This window comes from Rhinopithecus bieti, unplaced genomic scaffold (assembly GCF_001698545.2).
Source record: "Rhinopithecus bieti isolate Rb0 unplaced genomic scaffold, ASM169854v2 scaffold_6945, whole genome shotgun sequence".
Classification (NCBI taxonomy): domain Eukaryota; kingdom Metazoa; phylum Chordata; class Mammalia; order Primates; family Cercopithecidae; genus Rhinopithecus; species Rhinopithecus bieti.
Window position 1 is genome coordinate 4,041,031 of NW_016805531.1, and position 16,629 is coordinate 4,057,659.

Genomic DNA, 16,629 nt, shown 5'->3' on the forward strand with positions numbered 1-16,629 from the left:
AAAAGAACATTCCCAAGGGTCTCGATGTTTTAGGAAGCATGCTTTTCAGAACAATGTGGAAAATGAGGCCACATCAATTTTCTAGGTGGCTGAAAACTTCACAGCCATATTTTGGCATCTTGATTGACAAACACGTCCTACAGTTGCTGGCTGGGCCTAGCTAAAGTAAATTCAATGTCTGTTGCGTTTTTTTTTTTTTTTTTTTTTCCCGAGACAGAGTTTCACTGTTGTTGCCCAGGCTGGAGTGCAATGGCACAATCTCTGCTCACTGCAACCTCTGCCTCCCAAGTTCAAGTGGTTCTCCTGCCTCAGCCTCTCAAGTAGCTGAGATTACAGGGATGCACCACCATGCCTGGCTAATTTTGTACTTTTAGTAGAGACAGAGTTTCTCCATGTTGGTCAGGCTGGTCTCGAACTCCTGACCTCAGGTGATCAGCCTGCCTCAGCCTCCCAAAGTGCTAGGATTACAGGCGTGAGCCACCGCACGCGGCAGAAAAGCTAGATTCTTAACGTTTTTATTTCTTCAAGTCATTTCACAGATTCATGCTATTGATGCTTTTTAAATCAAAATAATACATGCATGAGGTTTTACTTTTAATGTGCATAAGATCTTTTAGTGACAGGATTGTAATGTCTGGTATTCTTTCTCTACGTGAGAGTAGACTGGAGAAGTTAGAATAATGAGAAGCCATTAAGGATGTGTAAATTGACATACTTATCTAACAGAATAGCTTAGAGAGGGTAGAAATCAGACTAATTAAAATATATTCCCAGTATGTTTCAGTTTTTTTTTCCCTGTATCTTATTCAAGATGTAACTGTACAATGGATAGTAATGATACTTTCTTGACATTGCAGTTCCTGGAAGTTCATCTAAATGGGAGGAAGTACAGTCCAAAGCAAACCATTTATTATTGAACACATTTGGCATGTATAGATGTACTATTCAGCTTCAGAGTTACAGGCAAGAAGTGGACAGAACTTGTGCAAAGTGTCAGAGTTCTAGTCCCTAATTTTATACATTTTGGGGACTCCTGCCTTATTTATCCTGCAGTCACAGACTTGAGAGCAATAAATGCAAACCTAAATGAGAAAATGGAATCCCTGACAGCTGTGTCCATATCAAGCGTCAGTCTCTCCAGCCTGACAGTGCTAGTCTCTGTTTAATGGTAAAAGGAGACTTTGCCATAATTTTCAGATGAAGATGTTTCCCACTGTTTACAGAATGAGACGTGACTCTACAGATACCTCATAGAAGACAATCCAAGATCATACTTCATTAATTTGACAGAGTACATGTCTTAAAGGAAGCATCAAGAATTCAATATTTGCATTTAAAAATACTTTTTAAGTCCATTTTATATTAAGCCAGTGCTGGAAAACTGAATTTTTTTATTATGTATAATAATCTCGACACCCAGCTTCTGGAATTGCTGCTTTCTTTTTACAGAAATCACTACCCAACATATTTCAGAAAGTACTAGTAGTTATCCCAAAAGTGGAATAAGCATGTATTCCTAAGTGTTTCAGAAATGTTTTATTTCACAAATAAGTTTTAATGTTATTGTTATGGTTATACTTTGTAAACAACCTTTTCCAGATGCTACAGGGTTTTGAATCTCAAAGTTAACATTTTTGATTATTTGTAATCTTAGAACCAAATCTTTACTTATTGTGGTCACTGTTATTCAATGATTTAGGAAATACTTTCAATATTATTCTGAATGGCTGAAGTTAGTCTTAAACTCAAATTACTATATAATGATTTAAAACAAAATAAAGGAGCGAGGATGGCTGTTGGAGTTTCAGGTTTATGTCTTCCCGACATCACTTTTATCATTCATGGAATTGTCTTAAAAAGGCAAGAGACTGCAAAATGTAAACAGTAATCTTCGTTCCCTTTAAGAACTGCCAACAATTTGTACAAAAAATGTGGTACGTTGGTTCCTGCCTCCACACCAGGTCATCTGTGTATGTCTTTCAGGGTAAATGCTAGAGGGTTCAGTTTATAATTCCCATCTTTCACATATAGTTTCACAACATTACCCCAGAGAGAATTTTATGTTTTATGATGTGGGTTATGTTTTATTATACATTTAATGTTTTATGATATGGGTTAGGATTCTCCATGGACTCCAGAAACCCTAAAATACAATTTTGAGGTCTTCCAATAATACCATAGCAGAAATATCCAGGGGGTTGGGGGGAAGATACTACTTTGAGAAAACAGAAATGTAAAGGATTTTGACCTTATGTGTGTGTGTATTTTGTTTTGTTTTGTTTTGAGACAGAGTCTCACTCTGTCACCCAGGCTGGAGTGCAGTGGCGTGACCTCTGCTCACTGCAACCTCTGCCTCCTGGGTTCAAGTGGTTCTTCTGCCTCAGCCTCCCAACTAACTGGGGCTACAGGTACACCACACCCAGCTCATTTTTTTGTATTTTTAGTAGAGACGGGGTTTTGCCATATTGGCCTGTCTGGTCTCAAACTCCTGACCTCAGGTGATCCGCCTGCCTTGGCCTTCCAGAGTGCTGGGATTACAGCATGAGCCGCCATGCCTGGCCTGTATGTGTGTCTTTTAAAGCACTAGATAGGGATGGACATTAAATCTGTGTTGCAGGGAAACTAAACATAGAGGTTTCCAAACTGAAGGCATCCTGATTGTAAATGCCGCTGTTAAAAGAGGGAGCTTGGCCGGGCGCAGTGGCTCAAGCCTGTAATCCCAGCACTTTGGGAGGCCAAGACGGGCGGATCACGAGGTCAGGAGATCGAGACCATCCTGGCTAACACGGTGAAACCCCATCTCTACTAAAAAATACAAAAAACTAGCCGGGCGAGGTGGCGGGCGCCTGTAGTCCCAGCTCCTCAGGAGGCTGAGGCAGGAGAATGGCGTAAACCCGGGAGGCGGAGCTTGCAGTAAGCTGAGATCCAGCCACTGCACTCCAGCCTGGGCGACAGAGCGAGACTCTGTCTCAAAAAAAAAAAAAAAAAGAGGGAGCTTAACTATTCATCTTTCATTTTGCAACCATTGGTTTTGAGATTATCTTTTATGTACATTTGGAGTCCCTTTTCAATAGTGACAGTTTATTACACCAAAATGGATATGGTTTTGGGCTCCTCTAAGAATCAGAATAGGGTAACAATGTACCAGGCAAATTGTGAGTTGAAATTCTAGATAAGGATGCAGATGACTTACAATATAAATGAAGAATAGGAAAACATTTTATCTTCTTACCAAGTACCTTACTATAAGCAAACCTAAGATAAGAAAACCCAGATTTACCTATAAGATTGTTGGGAGTTAATGGTGTCAATAAAAGGATTGATGGTCCCTCTAATGAAACCCAGTAGATGTTTGTTGAACTGAACTGAAAATTTATGTGGCCAGACACAATGGCTCATGCCTGTAATCTCAGCATTTGGGGAGGCAAAGGTGGGAGTATCACTTGAGGCCAAGAGTTCACAACCAGCATGGTCTTTTGTGGAGACCCTGTCTCTACAAAAATATAAAAATTAGCCAGGCGTCGTGCACACCTGTAGTATCAACTACTTGTAAATCTGTGGCAGAAGTGCTTGAGCCCAGAAGGTTGAGGCTCCAGTGAGCCGTGTCCGCATCATTGCATTCCAGCCTAACAAAATGAGACCCTATCTCAAAAAAAAAAAAGGAAAAGAAAATGTACATGATGGGATTCCTATTGTGAAGTCATTTAAAATAATGACTTGAATTTCTCAGAAATTTCAGGAGCATATAAACTATTTAAATCAAAATATTCTTACATATAGAAACCAAGTAAGAATAAATGAGAGATATTTCAGTGGACATCTGGACATATTTATGAACTTTTGAGTATCTAGCAAGTAGAAAGGAAAAAAATATTCATCATACTCTAATCTTTTTTTATATCTATTGAGCTTGTTTCTTATAAACTTTTCTTTATCTTATAAAGGCATATCTTGCTTTTTATATCGACCTGTTCCTTAAAAATGTATTTGATAAAACAGGCTAAAATTCATTTGAGTATTGAAAAGAATTTTTTTTTTAATTTTTTTAAGATGCTGTCTCACTGTCATCCAGGCTGGAGTGCAGTGGCACAATTCAGCTCACTGCAGCCTCCGCCTCCTGAGCTCAAGCGATCCTCCCATCTCAGCCTCCCAAGTAGCTGGGACTACAGGCATGCAGCACCACACCCAGCTAATTTTTTGTATTTTTGGTAGACACAGTGTTTCACCTTGTTGCCCAGGCTGGTCTTGAACTCCTGAGCTCAAGTGATCTGCCTGCCTTGGCCTCCCAAAGTGCTGGGATTGAAGGCATGAACCACTGTGCCCAGCCAAAAATAATCCTTTTGTAAAATACAGAAACACTGCAAACCTTTGTAAGTCTTTTTTTTTTTTTTTTTTTTTAAATGAGATGGGGTCTCCTTATGTTGCCCAGGCTGGTCTTGAACTCCTGGGCTCAAGAAATCCTCCCACCTTGGGCTCCCAAAGTACTGGGATTACAGGGTGTGAGCCACTGCACCCGGCCATGAAAACTTTAGTAAATCTTAACTATTGTGTTCTGCTTAAAGTGAGGTACACGTAAAGTTTCCTGTGCTTTGTTTTTGTAGCAAGAACTACCTAGTTTGTATCTGTACCTTACTGAGTCTATGAGATTTGAGAATTTGATTTCACTTTTTGTAACTTAACAAAACCCACAGAAAAGGACGTTAACTCAGCAGATAGGACCAAGGACTGAATGACTTCTGACAAAAACCGTTTGGTCTATCCTTCACATGTTGAGCTACAGTCATTCACTACACTTCTCAGCTGAGCTCTCGACGAGCTCTATGCCCTGTGAAAAGCAGTGCCAGAGTTGGATGAACACATAGCATTGTTAATTTTGCACTGGGAAAACATTATGACAGGACCACAGACCACAATATAAAAACTTGGCAGTTCTTTGGTGTGACATATTTTAATTAATATTTGCAAATAATCAGAGTTACTTGTGTACATAAACCTGTGTTTTACAACTATGGCCAGATGCAGCCTTTTGATCTGTTTCAGGAAAAGACCTATTATTCCACTAACAAATATGCTGCCTTAGAAACATAATGGGAGTGTAATTGAAGAAAGCATATCTCAGAAGGTTTTGATATGCAGAACTGGAAGCTATTGTAATTCCTACATACATTTCCATTAGCTATGCCTTATGTCATGTGAGTGCAGATTTTTACAACTTAAGAGTTCCCATCAGTGTTTTTTGCCACATCACCGGGTTTCTTATTTTACTGTTTTCTTTTCAACTTTGGGTGCTTTATTTCCATTCTCTAAAACCAAGTTTCTTGCTCTTATGAGACTTAGTGTTCCTCTTGAACCCAGGTGTCCCACCTGACAGTGTTTGTCTTTGGTAGACTTTCCAGAATAGACATAATCAAGATCAGACACATGAGCTTCTCTCTCATTTTAATGTGAGGAAAATCATCTTTCAGAGACAAGGCACCACTTAGAAATGTATTTCCAGGTAGGAAAGAACCTTTTTAAAATGGCTGGTTGTTTCTGATCCAGATTTCTCTGCACACTGGACTTCGTAGAGTAAGTGTGGTAGACAAAGAGACTACACTGCACAACCACCAGTGAATATCATTGCTAAAAAGACTCTGGGTCATGTTTCTCAAAACAGCCATTCTCACAGCTTTTGTAGAATTAATCATTTGATTCTGAAACAAGCAGTTAGCTAAATCTGTTTTTCTTTTATGCATATATGTTATTGGTCCAACATAATATGGTGTTCTTACAGAATATGAGCCCCTTTGAAATAAGGTTTTAGGCAATTTTGCTGTTGGCTCTGATTTGTATATAGCAAATTTAAAGTTACAGAGTGTTTCCTAGATATAAGATTAGTTCATTTGGTGCAGTTTGTCTTTGAACCAAGCCAAGCTCATGAGCCAGTTGGTTATTAGTCATAAATGAACACACATCACTATATGCTATGTTGAGGGGAGGCAAGTCTGATCTCCAAATAATTGATAAAGCTTGATATCTCTGTAGCCAAAATACAGTTTGCAAACCCTAACTCCAGATGTGTTGTGTGAATCTTGACAGCCAAAGCTTGAGATTTGTTTTACTGATTGCCAATCAGGTGTATTATTTGTGATGTTCGTGGGAGCATGCAAATTAGAAGACAGTGTTGTGGGAGTTCCTCAGTATTGAATTACATGTGTGCACTCGGGCCCACCCGTCATTGAATTCTCACTTCTATAGGGTTTAACCTGCTCTTCCAATCATTGAGGACCAATTTGATTTTTGATAAGACTGGAAAACATTTATGAAGACTTTCCCAGTTAAATCTATGACAGCGTCCATTTAAATAGTGTAATTTAGTATATTCTCAAATAACTGCAACACAAAATTGAAATGTGCCAGTATGTCATCTTTCTACCTGGAAGATACTGTATATTTGGAAAGTTTATGCTTCTCTCAATAAATACATGTTATTAAATAAGCCATATCACAGTATAAGAAATTGTATATACTTTATCATATGCCCTTTCAGAAACCAGGTATTTTGCATATGATTGATTTTAGAAAGATTTTGAAGCTGGGGTTTGTCCATGTTAATTAAGATCAAAGTATATATATATATTTAAATATATGTACTGTATTTGCAACTTACAAATTGTAATTTCCTATACATTTATTAAAGTGTTGTTTTGCCATGTGGTTTATTAAATAAAATGTACAGTCCCTTAAATATCTGTTCTTTTATTAAGTAATATTACTAGGCCTAAAAACGTTGTTCTTAAAAACAAAAGAAAATCTATTATAACCTATCTAGTTTTATTATGTCATTTTATGATGCCCTCTTATATGTTTAAGAAATAAAACTTGGCGGGCGCGGTGGCTCAATCCTGTAATCCCAGCACTCTGAGAGGCCGAGACGGGTGGATCACGAGGTCAGGATCTCGAGACCATCCTGGCTAACACGGTGAAACCCCATCTCTACTAAAAAATACAAAAAACTAGCCGGGCGAGGTGGCGGGCGCCTGTAGTCCCAGCTACTCGGGAGGCTGAGGCAGGAGAATGGCGTAAACCCGGGAGGCGGGACTTGCAGTGAGCTGAGATCCGGCCACTGCACTCCAGCCTGGGCGATAGAGCGAGACTCTATCTCAAAAGAAAAAAAAAAGGAAATAAAACTGAAAAAAATCTTCTAGATAGTATGGAAAGATTTATTAAAAGAACCTTTCTCGCCGGGCGCGGTGGCTCAAGCCTGTAATCCCAGCACTTTGGGAGGCCGAGACGGGCGGATCACGAGGTAAGGAGATTGAGACCATCCTGGCTAACACGGTGAAACCCCGTCTCTACTAAAAAAATACAAAAAACTAGCCGGGCGAGGTGGCGGGCGCCTATAGTCCCAGCTACTCGGGAGGCTGGGGCAGGAGAATGGCGTAAACCCGGGAGGCGGAGCTTGCAGTGAGCTGAGATCCTGCCACTGCACTCCAGCCTGGGCGACACAGCAAGACTGTCTAAAAAAAAAAAAAAAAAAAAGAACCTTTCTCTTTTGGTATCAGTCACACAGTCACATGCAGTGATCTTACAGTCTCATCAACAGTGGCTGAAAGGAAGGAAAGAAGCCACTACAAAATAGACTGGTGAGGACCAGGAAGTCTGAGAGTAAGAGCCTGCTGACTCTAATGTGGACCGGTCCACACTATACCTCCCAAGCCAAATCTGGCCTGCAAGCCTGTTTTATTTGCCCCAACAACTAAGAATGATTTTTACATCTATTAGAAATAAATCACTGCATGCAGTGGCTCACGCCTGTAATCCTAACATTTCAGGAGGCCAAGGCAGGTGGATTGCTTGAATCCAGGAGTTCAAGACCAGCCTTGGCAACATGATGAAACCTCATCTCTAGAAAAAATACAAAAATTAACTGGGCATGGTGGCACGTGCCTGTGATCCCAGCTATTCAGGAAGCTGAGAGATAGGAGGATCGCTTGAGCTCAGGAGGTCTAGGCTACACTGAGCCGTAATGGTGCCACTGCTCTCTAGCCTGAGTGACAGTGAGATCCTGCCCCCCCCCCCAAAAAAAAGTAGAGTAATATTTCATGGCATGTGAAAATTATATGGATTTTAAGTGAATTTCTGTGTCCATAAAGCGTTGCTGGAACACAGCACACTAATTCAGTTATGTATTGTCTATGACTGCTTCCATGCTACTGTGGAGAGTTGCATAGTGACATAAAATATTTACTATCTGACCCTTTATAGGAAACGTTTACCAACCCCTGGTGTAGACTGTTTTAAGACTATAACAAGCTGGGTGCGGTGGCTCATGCCTGTAATCCCAGCACTTTGGGAGGCCGGAGTGGGCACTTGAGGTCAGGAGTTTGAGACCAGCCTGGCCAACATGGTAAGACCCCGTCTCTACTAAAAATACAAAAATTAGCTTGGCATGGTGACAGGTGCCTGTAGTCCCAGCTACTCAGAAGGCTGAAGTGGAAGAATTACTTGAACCCAGAAGGTGGAGGTTGCAGCAAGCCAAGCAACAGAGTGAGACTCCATCTCAAAAAAAAAAAAAAAAAACTATAACAGCATATATGGATGCAGTGAAGTCTCCTAGAACCTGCTTGCAAGTTTTTGTGACTCGTAAATCTGAAGCCACCTGAGTCACCAAAGGTTCTTTCATACCTTTACCTTTTTTCTCTTTTTAATTTTCCTTTGGGTTTGGGGCAGAATATAAGAAAAGAGTAGCAAGATATCAAATATTATTCATGTGCCATATGCTGTAACATCACTAGCAGAGCACTTTCTTACTAGAACACCGTGATCAGCAGGATCATTTAAGTCTACTTTTTTTTTTTTTTTTGAGACGGAGTCTTGCTCAGTCGCCCAGGCTGGAGTGCAGTGGCGTGATCTCGGCTCACTGCAAGCCCCGCCTCCCAGGTTCACGCCATTCTCCTGCCTCAGCCTCCCAAGTAGCTGGGACTACAGTCTCCCGCCGCCACGCCAGGCAAATTTTTTGCATTTTTAGTAGAGACGGGGTTTCGCCGTGTTAGCCAGGATGGTCTCGAGATCCTGACCTTGTGATCCACCCGCCTCGGCCTCCCAAAGTGCTGGGATTACAGGCGTGAGCCACCGCGCCCAGCCTAAGTATACTTTTCAACATAAAAGCTTATTCAGTTGATTTTTAAAGTTTTCACTTGTTATCACAAAAAGTTAAGAAAAGGTAATTTGTGCCAACTGAGAGCTCACAAATGATGTTCTTTAAGATTTTTAAGTTTCCTAGCAAAAGACAACAATATTTAACACATATTGTAATAAAATATAGTTGTAAACATACTAGTAAAGAGTGAGCCTGTAATCCCAGAACTTTGGGAGGCTGAGGCAGATGGATCACTTTGAGCTCAGGGGTTCAGCCCAGCCTGAGCAACAATGGTGAAACCCCATCTCTACCAAAAATACAAAAATTAGCCAGGCATTGTGGCACGTCTGTGGTCCCAGCTACTCAGGAGGCTGAAGCTGGAGAATTGCTTGAGTCTGGAAGGCAGATGTTGCAGGGAGCCAAGACTATGCCACTGCACTCCAGCCTGCTAGGAGACCTTGTTTAAAAAAATAAATACATATATACATATATATATATATGTATGTATTATATATACTAGTAAGGACTGAGATGTTACATATTATTTGATTGTCTACCTAGCTATATTTCTAGTTCGATGTGTCATTTTTTTTGGTCCATGTCAGATGTTAAAATAAATACTAATTTGTGGTAACAGTCTTACAAGCTCTTGTTTATGCTCAACTTTAGTATATTCGTAGGATAATATTTTTTGGTTATATTTTGACTTCAACTATGGTCCCATAATAATTGCTATAAGCTATGATGAAATAGACTAGGCACAAATATAAAGTATGAAGCCTTAGGACAAAATATAATCTCTACGTGAGTCATGTGTTTAAGATAAGAGGTTTAAAAATCCAGTGTTATCACCAAAGATAACATTTTCAAGCAGCATTCTGATTTAACAGGCTCTCATGTAACTTTTACAGGGCACTACAAATTAAAGTTTGGCCCATGGGTCTTACCCTACAAACATGAAGAGGGTACTGTGTGAGTTATCAAATTGCTCCCATGTCTCCTGGACTTAAATTTTTTTTTTTTTTCTGGTTTGATTTTCAAATTCCTATTGTCTGTGTTTCACTTGCCAGTTTCTGCACATTGGTTTGTGGTTAGTTGGTGTGTGTTTGTTTGTTTTAACACTTTTGTCACTTCAACAAAATGCTAATGCTATGGGAAAAATATGTATGGATTGGTTTTTCTCCAAAATACACCGAGCTATTTCTTGGTAAGAGAGTAGAATTTTTTATAGTAGGAAAATTTTGGAGACCTCATGAAAGCAAGGCTAGCCCTGAAGCAAGACAGACCATCTCTGCTCCCTTGACTTTCCTAGCATTTGAAGATCTGACCCCACTTCCTTTCCGGAGGAAACCTGCTAACAGCTTAAATGGTTACAGCAGTAGTTACCTTTGAACAGTGATCACAGTGAATGTTTGACTGCAGTCGGGGCATGACGGACTGAGGTGAAGGTAAGAAGTGTTTCCTGGACTTCCATTCATTAATCTATCATACTCACCTGTGAAGGCTATGGGGCAATTCCTAGTTCCAACACATTCTCAGTTTACAGCTTGACTGGAATTTCAGTGTTAGCACAAGTCTCTTCCATCCTCTTTTTGCTTATTTATATAAGAATATTTTCCAAAGTCCAGGATATTTTTTAAACCTTAAAACAAAGTGTTACATAATTTAGTGTATTAGTCATTGACGTGTATTTGGTTTTAGAATTGTTTCTCAGCTGGGCGTGGTGGCTCACCCCTGTAATCCCAGCACTTTAGGAGGCTCAGGAGGGAGGATCGCTTGAACTCAGAAGTTCAAGACCAGCCTGGGCAGCATGGTAAAACCCCAAATCTACAAAAAATTAGCCAGGCACGATGGTGCGCACCTGTAGTCCCAGCTACTTGGGAGGATCCCTTGAGCCCAGCAAGTCGAGGTTGCAGTGAGCTGAAATTGTGCTACTGCACTCCAGCCTTGATGACAGAGTGAGATCCTGTCATCTTTTCTCAAAAAAAGAAAAAGAAGTGTTTCTCATCTTTAAGATACCATGATATTGAAATTTTGACATCTCAAAAAGTTGGTTCAGGCTGGATATGGTGGCTCACGCCTGTAATCTCAGCACTTTGAGAGGCCGAGGCAAGCGGATCACCTGAGGTCAGGAGTTTGAGACCAGCCTGGCCAACATGGCATGGCAAAACCCTGTCTCTATTAAAAATACAAAAAAATAAGCTGGGCATGGTGGCATGCACCTGTAATCCCAGCTACTCGGGAGGCTGAGGCAGGAGAATCGCTTGAACTGGGAGCGGGGTCAGGGCACGGAGGTTGCAGTGAGCCGAGATCGCACCACTACATTCCAGCCTGGGCTACAGTGAGACTCTGTCTCAAAAAAAAAAAAAAAATGGTTGGGTCAAGAGGTTGGAAATCGTTTTTTTCTTTTTCCTTCTTTTTTTTTTTCTTTAGGCAAGGTCTCCCTCTGTCGCCCAGGCTACAGTGGTGTGATCTTGGCTTACTACAGCCTCATCCTCCTGAGTTCAACAGATTCTTGTGCCTCCGCCTCGTGAGTAGCTAGGATTATAGGCATGCACCATCACGCCCAAGTAATTGTTGTATTTTTAGTAGAAATAGGGTTTCACTATGTTGGCCAAGCTGGTCTTGAACTTCTGGGCTCAAGCAATCCACTCGTCTTGGCCTCCCAAAGTGCTTAGGATTATAAGTATAAGCCACCACACCCAGCGGGAATGTTTTTTTCTGAAGTGGACCGAGATTCCAAATGTCATCCATTTTGTAATTATTCAACCAAGAATTGACCTAGGAAGATCATCTGCCTGCCACTGAACATGCTGTGAAATAGAACACACAATAGCTGTGGGTTTTTTGTTTTTTGTTTTTTAAGTTAAACAAGAAACAAAACACTGTTATGTTTTTGGAGGGCTTCTTGGGCCATAGCCCCACTCCTGTAGATGGAAGATCACACTTGTCTCCCATTAGGAATGGCTTCAGAAATTGTGACCAGGAGGATAAAGTCCATCCTCTTGGTAATGACATGCAAAGTCCTGGTCTGGTCACTGCTTATCTCGACACTCTGCACTTCCAGCCTTTCCTACCACCACTAGCCTAGTTCCCATGTGTCAGCCATACCAAATTATAGGCAGCTTTTGGTTAACCAAGGAAATAAATAATTGCTAACACTTATTGAGCCCTGACTGCATTCCAGACACTGCTGCGCACTTTGTTGTGGTGTTTGTTTTTTTGAGACGAAGTCTCCCACTGTCGCCCAGGCTGGAGTGCAGTGGCAGCGATCTCGGCTCACTGCAAGCTCCGCCTCCCAGGTTCCCACCATTCTCCTGCCTCAGCCTCACGAGTAGCTGGGACTACAGGCGTCCGCCACCACGCACGGCTAATTTTTTGTATTTTTTAGTAGAGATGGGGTCTTACCGTGTTAGCCAGGATGGTCTCGATCTCCTGACCTCGTGATTCACACGCCTTGGCCTCCCAAAGTGCTAGGAAATGCTGCATAGACAATATGAACCCACTGGAAAAAAAACAAAAACATAAGCTTTTGGTAATTCACAGAAACACCCAGGGAGGCCCTGAAGTTTCTACAAGTCACAGAATTGGAGGTTAAAACTGATCTCATCTTGTTTGAGGAATGGGTAAGATCCAGCTGATATCTGGGTTAGTTACTAGGTAGCTCCAAACCAAATACTTAGATGTTTTCCTTGTGAGATCACACAGTCAGGGACTCAGCAGGCTGCCTGGGTTTTCATCTTGGCTCTCCCTGGCAGTGTGATTTGGGGAAAGTTACTGAACTTCTCTGTGCTTCAGTTTCTCCATTGGAAAATGGGGATAATAACTCTCTAATTGACTTTTACGAGGATTAACTGAGCTATATCACAAATATACTGAGAACACACAAAACTCAAATGTTAGCTATTATTACTACAAGTTGATTTTTCTTTTGTTTGTTGTTATTTGTTGTTGTTTTTGAGATGGAGTCTCACTCTGTCATCTAGGCTGGAGTGCAGTGGTGCGATTTTGGCTCACTGCAGCCTCTGCCTCTGGGTTCAAGCAATTCTTCTGCTTCAGCCTCCCGAGTAGCAGGACTACAGGCACACACCACCATGCCCGGCTAATTTTTCTATTTTTAGTAGAGATGGGGTTTTGCCATGTTGGCCAAGCTGGTCTCAAACTCTTGGCCTCAAGTGATCCACCCACCTCGGCCCCCCAAAGTGCTGGGATTACAGGTGTGAGTCACTATGCTTAGCCACAAGTTAATTTTCACAAATGCATTACCTACTGTTATTTTTACTGGACTAAGTGAGCATTGCTCATCTTGCAGCCCGTCTTTGCCTCCTTCTTTACATAGAAGATCTTATTCCTCAACTTCTGTACCTCACTGAAACCAACGGCTCCTTAACGACTTCACTCCAGAATCATCTCCAAGAAGGTTTCTTGCTCCTGTGTGTGTGAAACCTCCATGTGTGAAGGAGGTCTCCATGGTTTGGTGCCTCCATCACTTGGTCACCATGGAGAGCCATGCTGTCGATTACCCACAGCCACTGGGGCAGGACCCAGGTCTTTGAATCTCCAGTGTGGGAGGCAGTGAACATTCATAGGCTACATGAATGTCCCCACAGTTGGGGATTCATTAAATATCTATCTCTGCACAGAAAAATTTTAAAGAGCCCTAAGAACCTCCACTGTCAAGGCTCTAACCTGTCTCCTATAATGTAACTGAAACCCTAACATAAAACTGCCGTTCTATAAAAATATTCCAGATCTGCCATCTCCCAATTACAAAGACTTGGGTTTTTATACTTAGAGTATGTGTAGTTATATACTATATCTATGCAAGTCTTTACGGTTTGTGTTATCTCTTTAAGTTTATAACAGAAATTAGCTACATTTCTGAAACACTCCAGACAATAATATAATTACAACTAAAAGTGTTAATGGCCAGCAGTTATTGTCACTTAGAGAACATGATAATCTCCCTGTCAGCCCAGTGGTAGCACTGAGCTGGTTCACAACAATTCTAGCCTTGCTAATAACAGCTTGTTTTTTTATTTTATTTATTTATTTTTTTTTTTTTGAGACGGAGTCTCGCTCTGTCGCCCGGGCTGGAGTGCAGTGGCCGGATCCTGGCTCACTGCAAGCTCCGTCTCCCGGGTTCACGCCATTCTCCTGCCTCAGCCTCCCGGGTAGCTGGGACTACAGGCGCCCGCCACCTCGCCCGGCTAGTTTTTTGTATTTTTTAGCAGAGACGGGGTTTCACCGTGTTAGCCAGGATGGTCTCGATCTCCTGATCTTGTGATCCGCCCGTCTCGGCCTCCCAAAGTGCTGGGATTACAGGCTTGAGCCACTGCGCCCGGCCACAGCTTGTTTTTTTAATAACAGACTATTTTTTAAATGAATTAATAAGGTGACTCTTTGCAGCTTGAAACTGTGGGAGAGCTCACTTACTACTTTATTTATTTTATTTTTTTAAAGAGACAGGGTCTCACCATCACCTAGGCTGGAGTGAAACAGTGGGATCATGGTTCACTGCAGCCTTGACCTCCCAGGCTCAAGCAATCCTCCCACCTCAGCCCCCCAAGTAGCTGGGACCGTAGGCATGTGCCACCATGCCCAGCTAATTTTTTTGATTTATTTATTTTTTTGGTGGGGGGTAGAGATGAGGTCTCCCTATGTTGCCCAGGCTGGTCTTGAACTTCTGGGCTCAAGTGATCTTCCTGCGTTAACTTTCCAAAGTGCTGGGATGACAGATGTGAGCCAACATGAAAGTGGCTGACGCTACTTTCAAAATATTAATGGATTTAAAAATCAATAATTATCTTCACTGTTAAAATATTTAACCGAGTATATACATATACACTGGATTAAGAGACAGCCAGGCACAGTGGTTCACCCCTGTAATCCCAGCACTTTGGGAGTCCAAGGCAGGAGGATCACGTGAGCCCAGCAGTTGGAGACTAGCCTGAACAATATAGCGAGACCCTGTATCTAAATATAAAATAAAATGAAATAAGAGACAGAAGAACTGGTTCTGGTCCCAGCTTTGCTAAACGTGTCTCGCTGGACACGTTACTCTGTTTTGCTAGGGTTCAGTCTAGCTGTCTGTATAATGATGATGATAATAATAAATGTTGATTGAGTGTTCCACACTGTACTTGCCAAGCACTGTTCTAAAAACTCTTTCGGTGTTAACTCAGCGAATCCTACCAAACAGTCCTATGAATTACTATCACCCCTGTTGTACGCATGAGGAAACTGAGGCAGAGAAAAGTTAGGTAACTTCCCAAGATTGGCTAATTAGTAGCAGAGCTGGGATTCCAATACAAATTGGTCTGGCTCCAGCATTCCCAGTCTTAACCTTTTTTTTTTTTTTTTTTTTTTTGAGGTGGAGTCTCGCTCTGTCGCCCGGACTGGAGTGCAATGGCCAGATCTCAGCTCACTGCAAGCTCCGCCTCCCGGGTTTACGCCATTCTCCTGCCTCAGCCTCCCGAGTAGCTGGGACTACAGGCGCCCGCCACCTCGCCCGGCTAGTTTTGTATTTTAGTAGAGACGGGGTTTCACCGTGTTAGCCAGGATGGTCTCGATCTCCTGACCTCGTGATCCGCCCGTCTCGGCCTCCCAAAGTGCTGGGATTACAGGCTTGAGCCACCGCGCCCGGCCCAGTCTTAACCTTTATGGTGAGATTCTCCAGCTGGGACCAACACTGTCCATGATCTAGTGCAGAATTGCATGACATTCTCATAAGCCTCCTGAGGAGGCTAGGTGGCTGCCCCAGGCCACAGACAGAACCTGCCTGCAGGGGAAGCTGTGTGGGTGGGGTGGATGTGAGTGAGGAGGGCCCGGTGGGAAGGAGCCTGCTTTATCAATAATGGCCCAACTGTATGTACACTTACTTTCACTCTGTCCCCATCTCTCCTGGAACTACCAGAGGATTTCTGAATTTTTCTGCAAATAAAGACCCTGAAGGGGCTATGCTCTTATTATCTCTTCTCTTGTCCACTTTGTTAGTGAACCAGCATGGTAGGATGTTAAGGAGAGGGTTTGGATCCGGGCTGAAGCGGGTTTTGTTTCAGTTATATGAACTTAATAGCTGTGTGATCTTGGGAAGATCTCTAAGCCTTTTTTCTTCAGTTATACAACAGAATAACACCCTGAACTTCATTCACAAGGTTGCTTTAGGGATTAACTAAAATAAAGCGCATACAACATCTAGCATAGCTAGGCGCGGTGGCGCACGTCTGTAATCCCAGCACTTTAGGAGGCCGACACGGGTGGATCGCCTGAGGTCAGGAGTTCGAGACCAGCCTGACTAACATACTGAAAACTCGTTTTTACTAAAAATACAAAAAAGTAGCTGAGAATGGTGGTGGATGCCTGTAATCCCAGCTACTCAGAAGGCCGAGGCAGGAGAATTGCTTGAACCTGGGAGGCAGAGGCTGCAATGAGCTGCAATCATGCCATTGCACTCCAGCCTGGACAACAAGAGGGAAACTCCCTCTCAAAAAAAAAAAAAAAAAAAA

The 16,629-nt window shown here is 42.1% G+C and overlaps 2 protein-coding genes across 2 annotated transcripts in view; one reads left to right on the forward strand and one right to left on the reverse strand.

Moving 5' to 3' along the window:
* The window catches only part of SLC30A4 (solute carrier family 30 member 4), a 46,963-nt gene extending 44,707 nt beyond the window's left edge, over positions 1-2,256 (forward strand). The window contains exon 8 of the mRNA XM_017872761.1: positions 858-2,256. Within this exon, the coding sequence (XP_017728250.1) occupies positions 858-1,012 (155 nt within the window). The 3' untranslated portion in view covers positions 1,013-2,256. The remainder of the gene's footprint in view (positions 1-857) is intronic.
* A 2,524-nt stretch (positions 2,257-4,780) lies between these two features.
* The window catches only part of SLC30A4-AS1 (SLC30A4 antisense RNA 1), a 35,504-nt gene continuing 23,655 nt past the window's right edge, over positions 4,781-16,629 (reverse strand). The window contains exons 2-3 of the mRNA XM_017872762.1: positions 12,578-12,626; positions 4,781-4,825 (exon numbers count right to left, since the gene is read on the reverse strand). Of these exons, the coding sequence (XP_017728251.1) occupies positions 4,781-4,825; positions 12,578-12,626 (94 nt within the window). The remainder of the gene's footprint in view (positions 4,826-12,577; positions 12,627-16,629) is intronic.